This window comes from Octopus bimaculoides, chromosome 1 (genome assembly GCF_046866305.1).
Source record: "Octopus bimaculoides isolate indiv1 chromosome 1, ASM4686630v1, whole genome shotgun sequence".
NCBI classification, from domain to species: Eukaryota; Metazoa; Mollusca; class Cephalopoda; order Octopoda; family Octopodidae; genus Octopus; species Octopus bimaculoides.
The window spans coordinates 3445759-3463469 of NC_142928.1; the positions used below are offsets into that span (position 1 = coordinate 3445759).

Genomic DNA, 17711 nt, shown 5'->3' on the forward strand with positions numbered 1-17711 from the left:
CAGACAGATGCTCTGGCAATGATCACACTCGGATGGTGCTCTTAGCGCTCCACTGGTACAGGTCCCATCATGATTTCGATTTCACTTGCCCCAACAGGTCTTCGCAAGCCGAGTTTAGTGTCCAATGAAGGAGAGGTTGGCATGGGTGCCAGTCGTCGAATTTAGTTCGGTTTCAATTTCACTTGCCTCAACAGGTCTTCGCAATATATGTATATATATATATATATATATATATATATATATATATATACAATGACCTTCCTTTAGCTTCCTTCAACCAAAAACACATGCAAGGCTTTGATTGACCCTGGCTATAGGAGATAACATTTGCCTGAGGTGTTGTACAGTGAGACTGAACCCAAGACTATATGTTTGGGAAACAAGCTTCTCAACCACACCAGCACACACACCACACATTCACATCGTCTTATACACAAGCACTCCTGCATGCATACACACACACACACACACACTCACTCACACTCATACTCACGTACATACAAAAAATTGACGGATTTAGACTGACCTGAACCAGACCAATACCATTGAAGTCATGTGACACAAGTACAACTTTGAAATGAGTTTCAGATCCTTGAAAAAAATTAATGAAAAAAAAACGTTAAAAAATAAATATATATTTTCAGATTTTTGAAATACATTTTCAAATCAAAACTAAAATATATTGAGTTGTTGTTTATGGCATAAGAATTAAAAAGACTCCAAGACATGAAATACATCTATTCTAATGGTGGAACACAAAGTAGATAAAGCTTCTTCAAGTGTCATGGTGAAAAATGAATTATTGCATAATCTCTCAAAGCTTCTAAAACAGATGGAGAAAATTTAAAGAATTACTTTGGTATAATGGTAGAACATCTGTCATAGTTACAGAAGATGAGTTCAAGCCCCATGAGCACCCTTCAATTTTTACAATCCATGGGGCAGGGACAAACCCAGCATTCTACTTTCTGACTTGGAATATATGTGTATCACTCATTGGGCTGTGACCATGCTGGAGCACTGCACTGAAGGGTTTAGTTGAACAGGTTGCCCCTTGCTCCGATACTTATTTCTTTAGTCTGGTATTTATTTTATCAGTCTCTTTTGCTGAACCACTAAGTCAGCGAGATGTAAACAAACCAACACCAGATGTCAAGCTATGGGACAAAGACAAATTCAGACACAAATACACACACACACACACATTCAAAGGGCTTCTATACAGTTTCTGTCTATCAAATTTGCTCACAAGGCTATCACACAAGATACTTGCCCAAGGTATGGCACAGTGGGACTAAACTTAAGGCCTTGTAGCTGTAAAGTGACCTTCTTAACCACACTGCCATGTTTGCACTACAGGCAGCCATTGATATTTTTTTCCATCTAATGGTGTTTTTTTTAACACAAAATTCTATCTATTGGTTTGTAATGTAAGCACAACACCTCCATTAGCAATGAACATGAACTAAAATGGCAACAAACATAAATGGAATCTCTGATATAGATTCAGCTTGACGGATGTCCACTTGTCACAAGTAAAAAATGAAATATTAATTCAACATTTAGAGAGATGCTTATAGTTTGGTCCTGAAAAGAGAAGAGGAGACAAAATAAAACAGCTGCAAGGAAATGACTCAATAAAAATGTAACCAGATTTTTTCTCTTTTAGTTCGTAAAAGTTATTTTGTCAGATTTTAATACGAAAGCAACGTAAAAGTTGGGTAGATTCAAGTGTATTAGTGTCTTTAATGAGGTAATTTAGACTTAGTCAGAATATCAAGAAAGTTTTTGTTTGCAACATTTTTCTGTTAAGTGTTTGATATCTTAATTTGGGACAGAATGATCAAGAAAAACAGATTAGTTTTAATTGCAAATCAACTAGTAAGGTAAATAAAGGAAAAATTTGGGAATTATAAGAAAGGATTTTAATCAAAATTCTCAACTTAGTTGGAAAAGCTGAGTCATGTTGCTGAGGGCATGAGAAGTAGGTTTCTTAGAATTCCATATTGTACATAACAACAAAAGAAATTTCAAACAAATTGAATAATAGGGTAAATCTTTCATGGTTTTAAATAGATTTATAACATAATCACAAAGCGACAAATTTTAGAGGCAGAAAAAGTCGATTAAACAGACGTCACTAATTCACTTGTGGTTATTTTATTGAGTCCCATAAAAATAAAAAAAAGTTGACGACAGAATTTGAACAACGTAAAGGGACGCAACTTTTTATCAAATATTTTGACAGGAAAAGAAAAAGAAAAAACTCCAGCCCAAAAGAAATAGACTGAGCAAACAAAAATAGTAATCCACTACATTTTTGGTTATCTCACCCCCATCAAAAAACTGGGTTATCTCCCCACTAAAAAATTGAGTTTATGTAGCGACAAAGAGATTGGATTAAATCCTTTTGACTTAATACTTCAACACATTATTGACGTTTGGCCTTCCTCATTTCTGATTTGTTATAAAAATGTTATCAGATTCAGTAAAATGCTTAATTTTTTCAGTTTTCATGTTTATTAATCTTTTCAGATTTATATGATTTGTTATAAAAATATCAGATTCAATTAGATGTTTCATCCTTTCACTTTTGCTTTTTTTGTTTTATTGAGGGTTAAACAATTTTTTTCTAGTTGAGGGAAATATCCAAAAGTACCGATATTTCTACCAAAACGGTGATAACCCAATATTTTCAGTAGGGTGAGATAACCAAAAAGTACCAATAACCATTTCTACTGAAGGCACGAGGCCCGAAATTTCCTGATACTTATTTCATCGACTCCGAAAGGAAAAGAGGTAAAGTCGATCTCAGCGGAAAGTAAAAGGGGAAATGCTGCTAAGCATTTTGTCTGGCATGCTGACGATTCTGCCAGCTAGCCGCCTTCGCAATAATAATTAATGGTTTCAAATTTTGACACAAGGCCGTCATGGGATGAATCGATTACATCGACCTCAGTATTCAACTGCTACATATTTTATCGACCCCAAAAGGATGAAAGGCAAGAAGGACGAAATATCGCTAAGCGTTTAGTTCGGCATGCTAACGATTTTGCCAGCTCGCCGTCTTCGCAATAACGGTTTTAAATTTTAGCAAAGGCCAACAGTTTCTGGGGGGAGGGGAAGTCGATTAAATTGACTCCAGTACTTGACTGGCAATTATTTTATCGACACCGAAAGGATGAAAGGGAATATCGATCTCAGCAGAATTTGAGCTCAGAACACGAAGATGGGCGAATGCCATTTTGTCTGGCGTGCTTAACGGTTCTGCAAGCTCGCGCCTTCGACTTCTAAATAATAATCATGAGCTAATTGTATATAATGCTCAAGTCGTTGGAAAAGAAAAAAGAGGGGACAGAATGTAGAGAAAGACAGCAATAAAAGTTGAGAAAGAATTTCAGGTACACAAAATAAGACAGAAAAGTGAACATAAAAAGAACCACAGAAATGATGCGTGAATATAGGCACGTCAGGAGCATGGAATTTTTGAAGGATGGAGTTATGTTATAATGGCCAATATTTACATAAAAACTTTTTTTGCATTAAGAATTCTCTTATTGTTTAAGAGACCCAGTTTATTTAACAAGAGTTTTACTGAAATTCAACAAAACAAGATATATCAAAGGGAGAGAACACATTTTATAAGGGAGGTAATTCGGAAATAATAACTTGAACAGATGAAAAAATGTCATTGGTGAAGTCGTGAACAGAAACGAAAGGATTGACAAACCAACTGACCGTTTAAATGATTGGTCAAGCAATCGATTAATTAATTAGTTTACTAATGATAATAATAAAGAAAAAAGAAACAGAGCGGTTGCGTTGCAAAATATCCCTCCCAAGATACAACAACAGGTTTCAACACACGACTTTACTTCAAGAACTTTGCAATGCGTACCAAAAACAAATTGAGTTAACAGATGGGATCTAATGAGGTTAGCGACGTGGTCGAGTTGTTAAAGTTTAAGACTATGGGATATTTGCTCCTCCTCTTTATATTCTAAGTTCGAATCCCACTGCGGTCAATTGGGTGTTTTGCCTTTCATTCTTCTGAAGTCAAGAAAGAAGGGAAACGGTCTAGGGCAGTGGATTGATGGAATTGTTCAATCGTTTATCTTTTACATGTTTCAGTCATTACACTGCGGCCATGCTGGAATCCCTTTCTATGCATAATGTGTTTATGTGTGTTGTGCACGGTAGCGTGTGTGTGTGTATGTTCATGTTTTTCTATATTAACATCACAGAGGTAAACGTGTGCCTTTGTTTCAAATTTTCAACCACACAACAACAAATACAAAAATTCACTGTGTGTGTTTCTCCTCTATGCACAGCCAAACTGCTGGATCAATTTGTACCAAATTTGGCAGGAAGGTTTTCCATTACTCGGGGAAGGTGGTGTTCCTTCTTCTTCTTCTTCGTTGTCGTTTAACGTCTGCTTTCTATGCTGGCATGGGTTGGGCGATTTGACTGAGGGCTGGCAAGCCAGGTGGCTGCACCAGGCTCCAATCTGATCTGGCAAGGTTTCTACAGCTGGATGCCCTTCCTAACGCCAACCACTCCGAAGGTGTGGTGGGTGCTTTGTATATGCCACCAGCACGGGGGCCAGTCAGGCGGTACTGGCAATGACTACGCTTGAATGGTGCTTTTTAAGTGCCACCTACATGGGAGCCAGCCAGGTGGGACTAATAAAATACATGAGAAAAGTAGCATGAAAAAACAGATGTAATATGAATGAATACAGTTAAAACAAGTAATGCAACGTGATGAAAGGGTGACAAAGAGAGGGAGAGGATATTTACCTTTAGGTACATTGTGCATATAACTTTCGTTTACAACTTGTAAGTGTTGAGGCTAGAAAGCAGAAAAGAGACAATATCATATAAAGTTAATCATACAAAGAAAATTTAGCATTTAAACTAACCATATCCTCTTCAAATATTCTGTCTGTTTTATGTTCAATCTGGCCTCTCATACCTATCCTACAATATTATTCTAAAAATAAACAATCACAACATCAAAGTCTTGGAGCAACAATTTCATACATGATTAATTCAAAACAACATGGATCAATAAGCATTACAATTGACAGTAATCTGAATGCTAATCCTTCCACCCCATGACTATATTTCTCTCAAAACTCTCTCCTTACTGACCTATATTTACTCACCAACAGCTAACATTTCATCCTAGGAGAATCCAATATATCTGTGAGAGCCAGTCACTTCCTCTGACTAATGAATGAGACAAAACAGACTGAGACAAAATGATGTCATAGTTTGCCTGAAGACAAAGTACAGAGCCAGAACCAATTTACAAATTCTTCACTCACAAGATGTAACTCCTGAAACTTTTAAAATGAACAAAATCACACTGGATCTCTCCAATATACATCTTGAAATCCTGAAAACAAAGTAGTTTTAGAAAATTACTATTTGTAAATCTCACAACGAGAGATATTCAGCAACAGTACTTTGGAGTAAAGATTGTTTGCCAACATAACATGGCACTCCTGGTTTAGGATGAATGTTGCTGTAATTTAGCCCCAGGAGACATCATCTCCAGTTGTGTCTTTATATTTTCCAACAAGGGAATCTAGCACCCCCACTCACCTCAAAACAATATCTGTAATAACCTGGAAATCGCGATATATAGATATTGTTTTGAGCTGAGTGGGGGTGCTTGATTCCCTTGTTTGAAAATATAAGGACACAGATTGTGTCGTATAGCCAACTGGAGACGATGTCTCCTGGGACTAAATTACAGCAACGTTTGTCCTAAACCAGGACTGCCATGTTATGTTGCCAAATAATCTTTACTCCAAAGTAGTTTTAAACTTCTTTTTCCCCATTCTATTTCAGAGGTAAGATAAAGTCCTCAAAATTGTTTTACAAACCTTGAAGTATTTCTCTAGTTTTTCTATGATTTTGCTCTCAACCTAAAATAAAAGAAATAAGTAATGATTAAAAAAGAAAGTCATTTAGAAGCAAAAATAAAATTTTCAAGACAGAACTACTAATAACAATAACAACAATAACAGCAATAATGGTTTCAAAATTCTGTACAAGGCCAGCAATTTCAGGGCAGTGGGTATGTTGATTACATCAATCTCTAGTTAACTGGGATTTATTTTATTGACCCCAAAAGGACAAAAGCAAAATCAACCTCAGCAGAATTTGAATGCGGAATGTACAGAATCACAAGAAAATCCACTGAACATTTTGTCCGATATGCTAAGGATTCTGCCAGCTCATCACCGTAATAATAATAATAATAATAATGTGTAACATTCCTTCTTTGGACACTAAACTCCTCTTGCGAAGACCTGTTGAGGCAAGTGAAATCGAAATCGAACTAAATTTGTAGACTGGCACCCATGCCAACGTCTTCATTGAACACTAAACTCGGCTTGCGAAGACCTGTTGGGGCAAGCGAAAGCGAAATCGTGATGGCACCAGTACCAGTAAATCACTAAGAGCACTGTCCGAGCATGATCGTTGCCAGAGCACCAGCTGTCTGGCTTTCGTGCCGGTGGCATGTAAATAGCACCATTTGAGCGTGACCATTACCAACGTCGCCTTCCTGGCACTTGTGCCAGTGGCACGTGAAAAGACTTTCGAGTGAGTTCGTTGCCAGTCCCGCTGGACTGGCTCCTGTGCAGGTGGCACGTAAAATACACCATTTCAAGCGTGGCAGTTGCCAGTACCTCCTGACTGGCCTTCGTGCCGGTGGCACGTAAAAGCACTCACTACACTCTCTGACTGGTTGGCGTTAGGAAGGGCATCCAGCTGTAGAAACTCTGCCAAATCAGATTGGAGCCTGGTGTTGCCATCCAGTTTCACCAGTCCTCAGTCAAATTGTCCAACCCATGCTAGCATGGAAAGCGGACGTTAAATGATGAATAATAATAATAATAATAACAATAACAATAGTTTCAAATTTTGGCACAAGACCAGGAATTTTGGGTGTGGGGGTGCTCTTCAATTACATCAATCCCAGTGTTCAACTAGTACTTAATTTATTGATCTCTGAAAGCATGAAAGGCAAAGTTGACCTTGGCGGAATTTGAACCCAGAAAGTGTAGACAGATGAAATACCTCTAAGCATTTTGCCTGGTGTGCTAATGATTCTGCCAGCTCACCATCTTGATAATAATGACGACGACGATGACGATGATGATGATGATGATGATGATAACAGTTTCAAATTTGGCTGAAGGCCAGCAATTTTGAGGGGTCAGTACCATTTACTCCAATACTTGACTGTATTTTATTCTTTTGAACCCCAAATGATGAAAGGCGAAGTTTATTTTAGTGGGATTTGAGCTCAGAACATAAAGTGCTGGGATAAACACCACAAGGCATTTTATCCAGTGCTCTACTGATTCTGCCAATAATAAGAATAATTCTTTCTAATTATGGTACAAAGCTAGTAATTTTGATGGGAGGGGTTTAGTTGAAGCCATCGACCCCAATGTTCAACTGATATTTATTTTATCAACCCTGGAGGAGTTAAATGCAAATTTGACCCCAGCAGGATTTGAACTTTGTCTTTCCTCCCCAGAAATCCTCCCTCTGGAATTCTGTCTATCCTGCAGGTATTGACTGCTTGATTTTGAGCAGGTTCAGCCACAAGTGCAGGAATGAAATTTGCTTCAGGGGTGCAAACCCAGATCCAAAATTTTTTACAAGCAGGGTTGATTTTTTTTCAGTCTTAATATCAAAACAAACACGGATATAATAATAATAATCATTAATATATTTGTACATCAATAAAACCAGATAAATTCAATAATCTTTTCTATTCTAGGAACAAGGCCCAAATTTTTGGGGAGGTACGGGCCAGTCAATTAGATCGACCCCAGTATGGAACTGGTATTTAATTTATCAATCCTGAAAGGATGAAAGGCAAAGTCGACCTTGGCGGATTGGAACCAAATATTCTTTCCTACTCTAGGCACAAGGCCCAAAATTTTTGGGGAGGGAGCCAGTCAATTGCTCCCAATACGCAACTGGTACTTAATTTGTCAACCCCTAAAGGATGAAAGGCAAAGTCGACCTCGGTGGAATTTGAACTCAGAATGTAAAGACAGACAAAATACCGCTAAGGATAAATCTAATAATGGACAAATAATGTTTCAAATCATTTTAGAAATATTTCTACACTCATTTGTTTTGACAATGAAGTGTTTCATTTTTTCAGGAGGATGTTCAAAATGCACCCCCACAAAATTTTAGGAGGATAGATTAAGAAAAGGCTCTTGATATAACAAGAAGTTGATGTTTGTCCAGAAATTAATGAAATGTTTGTAAAAATAAATAATATTTTTTAAGAAATTATCATTTTAATAGTTTTCCTTGAAAAAATTATGAACTTACAGGAGCCAATTTCTGGTGCTGTTTTGCTGCATAGAACCTTATGGGTTGACAGCTACGTAGAACACCTAGAAATCAATAAGATAGAAATTACATGACTTTCAACAGTACAAAGATCCAATCATTACACATATCAAGAAAATAATATCCTATCCCAATGCCTTAAACCTGAACAATGTACCAACATGGAACTAGAACCCTCAAAGTTGCTACAAATGTCAAGCCTGACCATAACTAAAGTTCTCTTCTGGAAAAACACACACACATATTTTAGCAAAGACTGTAACACAAACACTAATTTTCCTCGCCAGGTCAGGTAAGGAGGCATGCACTGCTGCAGTGCATGTCTGTAAGTTCACCATCATCAGTTCACTGCAGGGAAAATTCACCATAAGAAACATTCCTGATTGCACGTTACTTTCATTTTTTTTTCAATAAAACAGTTTTTAATTATTAATCGTGAGATACTATGGATATTGTTGTATTCTGGGACGGTCATTTTTCTTTTTCTTTTTTTGCCAAATAAACCCACACACTATACATTTTTTCTTCACTCGTTTATTACTGTTCTTATTTTATTATTTTTAACTCATGTCTATTGTCCAGAAATTTTTTGTCACACATCTGTGACCTCTTCAGCAACACTTTTCGTTTTTGTGTGTGTTCTTGCTCCACCTACTCCATTCTGTTCTTCTAAGATGTGTATCCTTATGTGCACATGTGTTTGTGTCCTTGTTTGTGTATGTGTGTGTGTGCATGTGGTAAACTTTCCTCACAGTGAACTTTCTTCATGGTGAATTGATAGTGGTGAGCTTTCCTGTAATCATTGCTGTGCATTTGTTGATAGCTGCTTGGATCCTACCAGACAACCTCTCTAGGCAGTGTCCAAGTAAGTTCCCATCTCTGTGAAATACTTCCTCATCTGCCATGACCAAGATGCAACACAGGCTGTCACCCTAGCTCAGGAGTCACCAAACAAGAGCCCGTGGGCCAGATCAAGCCCAGGAGGACAGTTCATCCAGCCCACCGCCGAACTGTACCTTTTGTACAAATACCTGCAATGAGAGTTCATTTGCCTCTGGTATGGCATCAGTGTTTGCAACAACTTATGTCTGTGAGCAGACATTTTCAAAAACGAAGAAAGTGATGTCAGCACATCGAATGAGGTTGACTGATGAACATTTCAAAGCAATTCTCTTGGTTGGATGCAGCAATTCCAAAGCAAATATTGATGATATCTTAAAAGCTAAACACCAGTTTCACAAATCTCACAAACCATTTTTGCTGCTAAGGTTGTGAGATTCAGATATGTGCACACTGGGTGTGGTATAACTAATTTTTTGCTAATGTCACTTTCTTTGATAACTTTTTGGTAAATAAATACGTTGGTTGTCTTTATTTTTTGTGTATTCACTGTATTGAACAAAATGGTTCTGCAGCCTGCGTTCATCCTTTTCTCAGTTATCTGGCCCACCACGAAAAATGTTTGGTGACCCCTGCCCTAATTGGATCCTCAGGCAGCATCTCTTCAGACTCACAATGGAACTCTAAGATGGTGCTGTTGTTACTCACTCAGACATCTTAGATTATATCCAAAATAATGCCATCCAATGTAAAATGCACCCACTACACGCTTGGAGTGGTTGGCATTAGGAAGAGTGTCCAGCTGTAGAGACCAAGCCAAATCAGACTGGTGCCTAGTACAGCTCTCCAGCTTATCAGTTCCAAATCGTCTGACCCATACCAGCATGGAAAACGGACACTAAATGATGATAATGATGATGTTTAGTCATGATACCTCACTCACCACTTAGCTGGGTGATAAGCATAACAACTTAAAGGAGTGGGGTGCTACAAAAAAAAAAACAGGTTAAGAACCACTGGACTAGATTTTTTTTTTCCCAATTGGAAATAAATTAGACAAAAATAAACAATAGACTAACACTCCTCTACTTTCAAGTGCAGTTAAACAGTCAAAACAGCCAGCAGTAAACACTTGAATATTAATGAACCAACAAGGGGGAGCTGCAATGCTTGTTTTGATAGAAATAACAGTGAAATTTCCTAAATTCAAATCCAACTTTAAAAAAGGACGAACGGATAGATTGGCCAGTGTTATCCTGGATGTACTAAAAGGTAGGACAACCATGGCAGAAATAATCATAGGTCAGCTTAACCAGGGTTGGTCTAAGGATAATCAGTAACTGTCAAGCATTCGAGCCAGCTCCTCAGTTTGAGGATACCATCTTCCTTCCCTATCACCAGTCTCAGAAGCCCTGTAATGGGTTGTGGGTTTGCCTTACCGCAGTTACTAAAAGATGAACTAAAAAAGAATATTTCTTTTCCTTTTTGTCAGAGCAAGAACCTCTATGAATTTCCATAAGCAAAAAGTATAATAAAAGGCGTGATGCCAGTGCCGCCTGACTGGCTTGCGTGCCAGTGGCACGTAAAAAGCTCCATTTGAGTGTGGTCAATGCTAGTGCCACCTGACTGGCTCCTGGGCTGGGTGCACATAAAAACTACCTTTCAAGCATAGTCGTTGCCAGTGCCACCTGACTGGCTCGCACATTGGTGGCACGTAAAAAGCACCTACTACTCTCTCAGAGTGGTTGGCATTAGGAAGGGCATCCAGCTGTAGAAACCTTGCCAAATCAGATTGGAGCCTAGTGATCCCATCTGGTTTCACCAGTCCTCAGTCAAATTTTCCAACCCATGCTAGCATGGAAAGCGGACGTTAAATGATGATGATAATGATGATGATGATGATGATGATGATGATGATGATGATGGTGGCCAGCTGGCAAAATCTTTAGCACACTGGACAAAATGCTTCATGGCATTTCACCCGTCTTCACATTCTGAGTTCAAATTCCACTGCAGTTCACTTCAGCTTTTATGCTTTCAGAGACGATAAAATAAATACCAGTCGAGCATTGGGGTCAACATAATTGCCTACCTGCTCCCTCGAAATAGCTGGCCTTGTGCCAAAATGTGAAATTATTATTATTGTTGTTATTATCATAAAGGCAACGAGCAGGCAGAACCGTTAGCAAACTGGACAAAATGCTTAGCGGTATTTCATCCATCACTACATTCTGGGTTCAAATTCCACCAAGACCGACTTTACCTGTCATCCTTTTGGGGTTAATAAAATAAATACCAGGTGAGTACTAGGGTCAATGTAATCAACTATTCTCCTCCTCCAAATTTCAGGCCTTGTGCCTACGATAGAAAGGATTATTATTATTATTATTAAGGAAGTGAGCTGGCAGAATTGTTAGCATGCTGGAGAAAATGCTTAGCATTATTTCATTCGTATATATGTTCTGAGTTCAAATTTCACTGAGATCTTGGAGAGAGAAAGAGGATGGTGATAAGATGGCGATGATGTGATGAGGTGGGGTACACCCAAGTTACAGGGAGGTTCTAAATAGTGAGGTGCACAAGGAATTGGATAGGGTGAGTGCCTTTATGGTCCTTCTCATCTGCCCTGTGAGGCTCAACATCTGAAGGTCATTTTCCACCATTTTGTCTCACAGCTTTCTCTTCCACAGTTTCCCTCTACATTTAGATATTAGCACTTTTTTAATGCAGCTGTCTACATCCATGTGCATTACATGACCTTACCAATGCAGTCTTCTGCCTTGCTTACTACATCTGATGCTTCATCACCATCATCATCATCATCGTTTAACGTCTGTTTTCCATGCTGGCATGGGTTAGATGGTTGACATAGAGATGGCCAGCCAGGGAACTGTCCAGGCTCTAACATATTTACAGTTGTACATGCACACTGACACTGCACATCCTGTGGAGCATAACTGGCTTCATTTCTTTCAAGCCTTCACATGTCCACTACATTCACAGCCCATGTTTCACTACCATGTAGCATAACTTCATGCATAGGCATCGTACACTCTGCTTTTCACTTTTAGAGAGAGATCCTTTGTTACAAACAACGATGATAGCTCTCTGAGCTTTGCTCAGCCGGTTCTTATTCTAGCAACTTTTAGAACATGCTCCTACACTACCAATTCGGTAACTTAGGTAAAGGAAACTATCTTCTTTCTCTCAATAGTAAGTGCACTACTTTTCAAAGCAGAAACAGCTGTATGATAATGCATTTAATTACGTAATTCCTGTTTTCTTGTCGTTTATATTTATATATATATATATATATATATATATATATATAATTAGAGAGAGAGAGAGATGTGCGCATATACATGTATACATCTGAAACATTAACATTACATAATCTACCATCTCAAAAACGTATTTCCGCAAGATGTTTAATTTTGAATAGCATAATTCTAATTTATGCTCTCCGAAACGGAGCTATGCAAAATTTCATTTTAAAATATGCATTTTTCAGAAAGCTATGAGGGAAGACAAGGTCGAGGGGCACTAATATGTAGTTATGCCTGTGAAAAATAGAAAGATATTAAAAGTATGCCAGGCAACGTTTTGGGTTATGAACCTTAACATGTTTTTGCACGTTGTTGTTGTTGTTTTTGTCGTTTAGATAACGAAATAAGACAAAGTCCTTGCGTCAGTTTTAATACGATCCTTTTTCACACAAAAACATTACTGAACATCTGTCCGCGGCGAAAGTAAAACAAAACTCCGAAAGGTGACAATGAAGATTTTACGCCTCTAAAATATATTTTAGCACATTGGATATTTGTTGTTGCGATGTATTCTTTTAAGTAAACCGAAATATTGGTTAAAATAGAAATCTGGGAACGGAACAGACAAATAACATACCTGAAAGAAAACTCATAATAAATGTATTTAAAAAGTTGGTCTGATTTACAACTTCCTGATAACCGGTGACATATAAATAATTCTTCTATAAATATAAAACCGGGTTCATTTTTAAGAGATATTTAAATATATAACTGAAACGAATTTATTTTTTTTATTTAAACGGTGATAAATTGTTAATTACTAGTAGTGTTGTCATTTAAAATTTATTGGAGTCTTCTATAATTAGCTAGCGTTGATTCCTTGGGTGGAAGCAGCCTATCGTAAACATATCTACACTATCAGAGACAACCTGGGATATTATCTAAGGCGATGTTTCATTTTATGATTCCGAAAGTGAAACTACTGAAGTCGTCAGAGATCGTAATATGACAGAAAGTTGGCAATGACGGAAGAGAAGAATTGCTTTACTTAAAAAGAAATAAAAGTGATGCAACAAATTGGTAATTGTAAAATCGATTTTTAAAAAAATGTTTTTGATTTATTACAATTTAATTTTTTTAAATGATAAAGTAAAATATAATAACTGGGATAATACTGGTAATGTATGGTTATTAACCAAACGTATTGGTTCGTTACAGCCATACCGCTGGTTAATTATGAATTAATCCCAACGATGCAAAAGAATTAATTGTGCTTTCATTGTTCATCGTATAAATATGAGTCAAAACGAAAGATTGCCTATAAATATACCGGATGAAATTATTTCCTTCAATCACTTCATCAATGTAAATGATGTTGTCTGCAATTCTCACAGATTCTTGCCGCGTAACAAAAGCAACCATTTTTTCTATACACGAGCAATTTCAAAATAAACTTTCAGTTTCGAGGAGAAAAAAAAGATCTTAGAGTTTCATTTCATTGCCGAGTTTAGCCAACTACTACCAAACATTATGTTACTTTTATTTTATGAAGGCGATTGCTGCTGACCTGTTGTTTCACTTAGATATACCGATTAGAAATACATGTTGAGATAACGGCTACAAACCGTTAACATGTATTTCTAATCGGTATATCTTTACTACCTCTGAAGAGATTCATCTTATAATGATTTTAATTTTATAAATTAATTATCTAAAGATTACTGAATCGAAACAGCTGTCAAGATACTGTCATATTTTATAATTAATAAATATTTTATTAATTATTTCTCCATTTTCTCCTTATTCTTTATATATATATATATATATATATATATATATGAGAGAGAGAGAGAGAGAGAGAGAGAGAGAGAGAGAGAGAGAGACCTGTTGAGTCAAGTGAAGTCACTGCCGTGGCCGATGACAGTCCCGCTTGATTGGCACCTGTGCCGGTGGCACGTAAAAAGCATAATTCGAGCGTGGTCGATGTCAGTGCCGCCTGACTAGCTCCCGTGTCAGTGGCATGTAAAAAGCACCAATCGAGCATGGTCGATGCCAGTGCTGCCTGACTGGCCCTCGTGCCGATGGCACGTAAAAAGCACCCACTACACTCTCGGACTGGTTGGCGTTAGGAAGGGCATCCAGCTGTAGAAACTTTGCCTGATCAGATTGGAGCCTGGTGTAGCTTCCTGGCCATCCAACCCATGCCAGCATGGAAAACGGACGTTAAACGACGATGATGATGGACAGACAGACAGACAGACAGACAGACAGAAAGATAAATAGATAGATAGATAGATAGATAGATAGATAGATAGATAGATAGATAAAATGAACTTATTGTATACAGTGTTCTGGTGCACTACAATTAATCAGAAATGTTTGCCAAAAGTGTATGTACAGTACGAAGAATAATGCACCAAAAAAAAATTGGAAAATGAACAGTAAATTAGTCATAAAAAAAAGAAACATCAGGTGCAGTGTTAGCGAATTTCGGGAAGTATGGAAGTTTTGAAGGATGTAGTGTCTCGACAGCTAACAACTGATGTGGGTAGTTTATTCTATGCTTCTGTAATTCTGAGCATGGGAAACTGTTTCTTAAAATCATGGGTGCTGCGCTGCTTTCTGGTTTTGTAAACTTGTCCACAGGTGTTAGACATATGGAATTCAAAAAGGTGCCGAAAATTGTTGTTGGAAGATGGTGAATAATCTTGTGGATGTCCACGAAATCAGTGGCTAAACATCAGTGCTTTAATGTGTCCATGCCCAGAGAAGAAAGACGTTCAGAGTATGGTAGATGCCTGATGGTGGGTATTCGTCTGGTTGCACGTTTCTAAATAGTTTCCAGGTAGAGATTCCAGCCTACTGATGCAAAGTACCAAATTCTTTAAATTGGAGAGCAGCTGACAAAGTGATGCTAAGACATCCTCAGCCTTCTTGACAAGTTTAGAAATGTGGTTTATCCAATGCAAATCCCTGTCGACAACAGTGCCCATGTCACATTCACTAACAGACTTCTTAAGATTGGTGTTGTGGAGGGAGTATGTAAAAGCTGAGTTTTTTCTCCAAAAATGTATAGGAGTGCACTTGTCCACAGCCAGCTTGAGTAACCAGTCAATAATCCTTTGCTGCATTCTGTCCCGGTCTGGTTGCAGGAAAGATCCATAGCGTATAGGATCTGTTCTTTTTATCTCGAGGTACAGCTTCATGTCATTTGCATATTTCAACACTGCAACATTCAAATTGGCATTTATGACATTAATATATGCAACAAACAACAGGAGTTCAAGAACGGATCCCGGTAGTATACCAGATGTCATCCCATAAGGTACAGAATGCTGTCCTAGAAACGTGACTCCCACTTTTCAACAGAGAATGAAGGACTTCCAATAGTTATAAAGATCATCTCTCACACCTATATGTTATTTTTGCAAGAAGTATGGTGACAATGGTTTCGAGGTTTCAGTGCACTCATTTACTTTCATCAAACTGAGGTACATTTGAATTCATTTGACCAAAGATGAAATCTAATGTATCATAGGCCGGTGAAGGTTGGCAGGCTGAAACTTCGAAGTCACTGTCATCACTTCTTGTAAAAATATAATAAATATGGATTCTACCAGACGTATTGATTAAGCTTTCAGTTTAATGCGAAAAATTTGTTTTATTATATCTCGACACAAAAACCAACACATACATGCATACATACATACATACATACATACATACGTAACTGGTACTTCATCAGTTGCGACGATGAGGGTTCCTGTTGATTTACAGCTTGCTCGTGAAATGAATGTGCAAGTGGCTGAGCACTCCTCAGACACGTGTTACCCTTAACGTAGTTCTCGGGGAGATTCAGCATGACACAGAATGTGACAAGGCTGGCCCTTTGAAATACAGGGACTACTCATATTTGCCAGGTGGGTGGACTGGAGCGACGTGAAATAGAATGTCTTGCTCAAGAGTACAACATGCCACAGGGAATCTAACTCACGACCTCAAGATCATAAACCGAAAACGCCGAACCACTATGCCACACGCCTACGTGCATGCATGCGTACATTACATACAAGCATACATACACACACACATATATATACATACATACGTACATACACACACATACGTACAGACATACATGCACACATACATGCATACATACACACATGCACACATACATACGTACGTACATACATACATACATACATACGTACGTACGTACGTTCGTACATACTAATTCAACCATTTCCGATAAAATTCTGTTTACATGAAATAACTCAACGAGTCCTTGGCAAACCGGTGACAAAAAACATCAAGATCGGTTCAACGAGGACAGCATCTGACTACAGACCCTGCTAGAAGAAAGGAACATTGCAAAGACAAGGCAGCTAAATTACGACACAAATTACAAACAGCGTAATTAGTGGAAGCAAGAAGTAAGCTGCAACAACAATATATTAGGAAACTGGAAGGTAGCGAGCTGGGAGAATCGTTAGCACGCTGGGCAAAATGCTTAACGGCATTTCGTCCGTCTTCCCCGTTCTGAGTTCAAATTCCGCCGAAGTTGATTTTGTCTTTCATCCCTTCGGAGTTGATAAATTAAGTACTAATTGAGTACTGGGGTCGAGGTAATCGAGTAATCCCCTCCCCCGAAATTGCTGGCCTTGTACCAAAATTTGGAATCAGCATACTAGGAAACTAGAACCAGATTGGTGGGAGGTCAAAGCCGAACAACTACAACATAATGCTGATAAAAATGATATGAAAGTATTTTACTCGGGCCTTCGAGAATTGTTCCTTTTAAATGTAACTGACGTTTTACTGTTTTTTTTTACTGAACGTTTTGCGATACATTTGCTATAATCCAACAACATTTATTAGTACTGACTCAATAATTATTCAATATTAGAACTATTCTAGTCCATTTCCCCCTCATTTTCATTTTCCCACCAATGTATAATGACTTATAACGCTAAAACACTTGCGGATAAAATCTTGTGTATGAACGAGTACGTTTCTACATGGTAGCTCAAACTGGTGGGATTGACAGCCTGATTTACATCAATTTTCACCCTATTGTCTCAAAATAAAGACGAGGATAGTCGCAGTTGGAGCGCCTCTGGTCTTATAGGCTTAATCAGGGTTAGCTGTGACGAAATTTGAATTCAAGCAGCTTACACTGGGAGCAGCTACGTGATTGTATGGTCTG

At 38.0% G+C, this 17711-nt stretch overlaps 1 protein-coding gene across 1 annotated transcript in view; it reads right to left on the bottom strand.

Annotated features, from left to right (window-relative positions):
* The window catches only part of LOC106880095 (uncharacterized), a 32173-nt gene that overhangs the window by 6026 nt on the left and 8436 nt on the right, over positions 1–17711 (bottom strand). The window contains exons 3-6 of the mRNA XM_014929912.3: positions 8376–8440; positions 5894–5935; positions 4800–4851; positions 527–591 (exon numbers count right to left, since the gene is read on the bottom strand). Of these exons, the coding sequence (XP_014785398.1) occupies positions 527–591; positions 4800–4851; positions 5894–5935; positions 8376–8440 (224 nt within the window). The remainder of the gene's footprint in view (positions 1–526; positions 592–4799; positions 4852–5893; positions 5936–8375; positions 8441–17711) is intronic.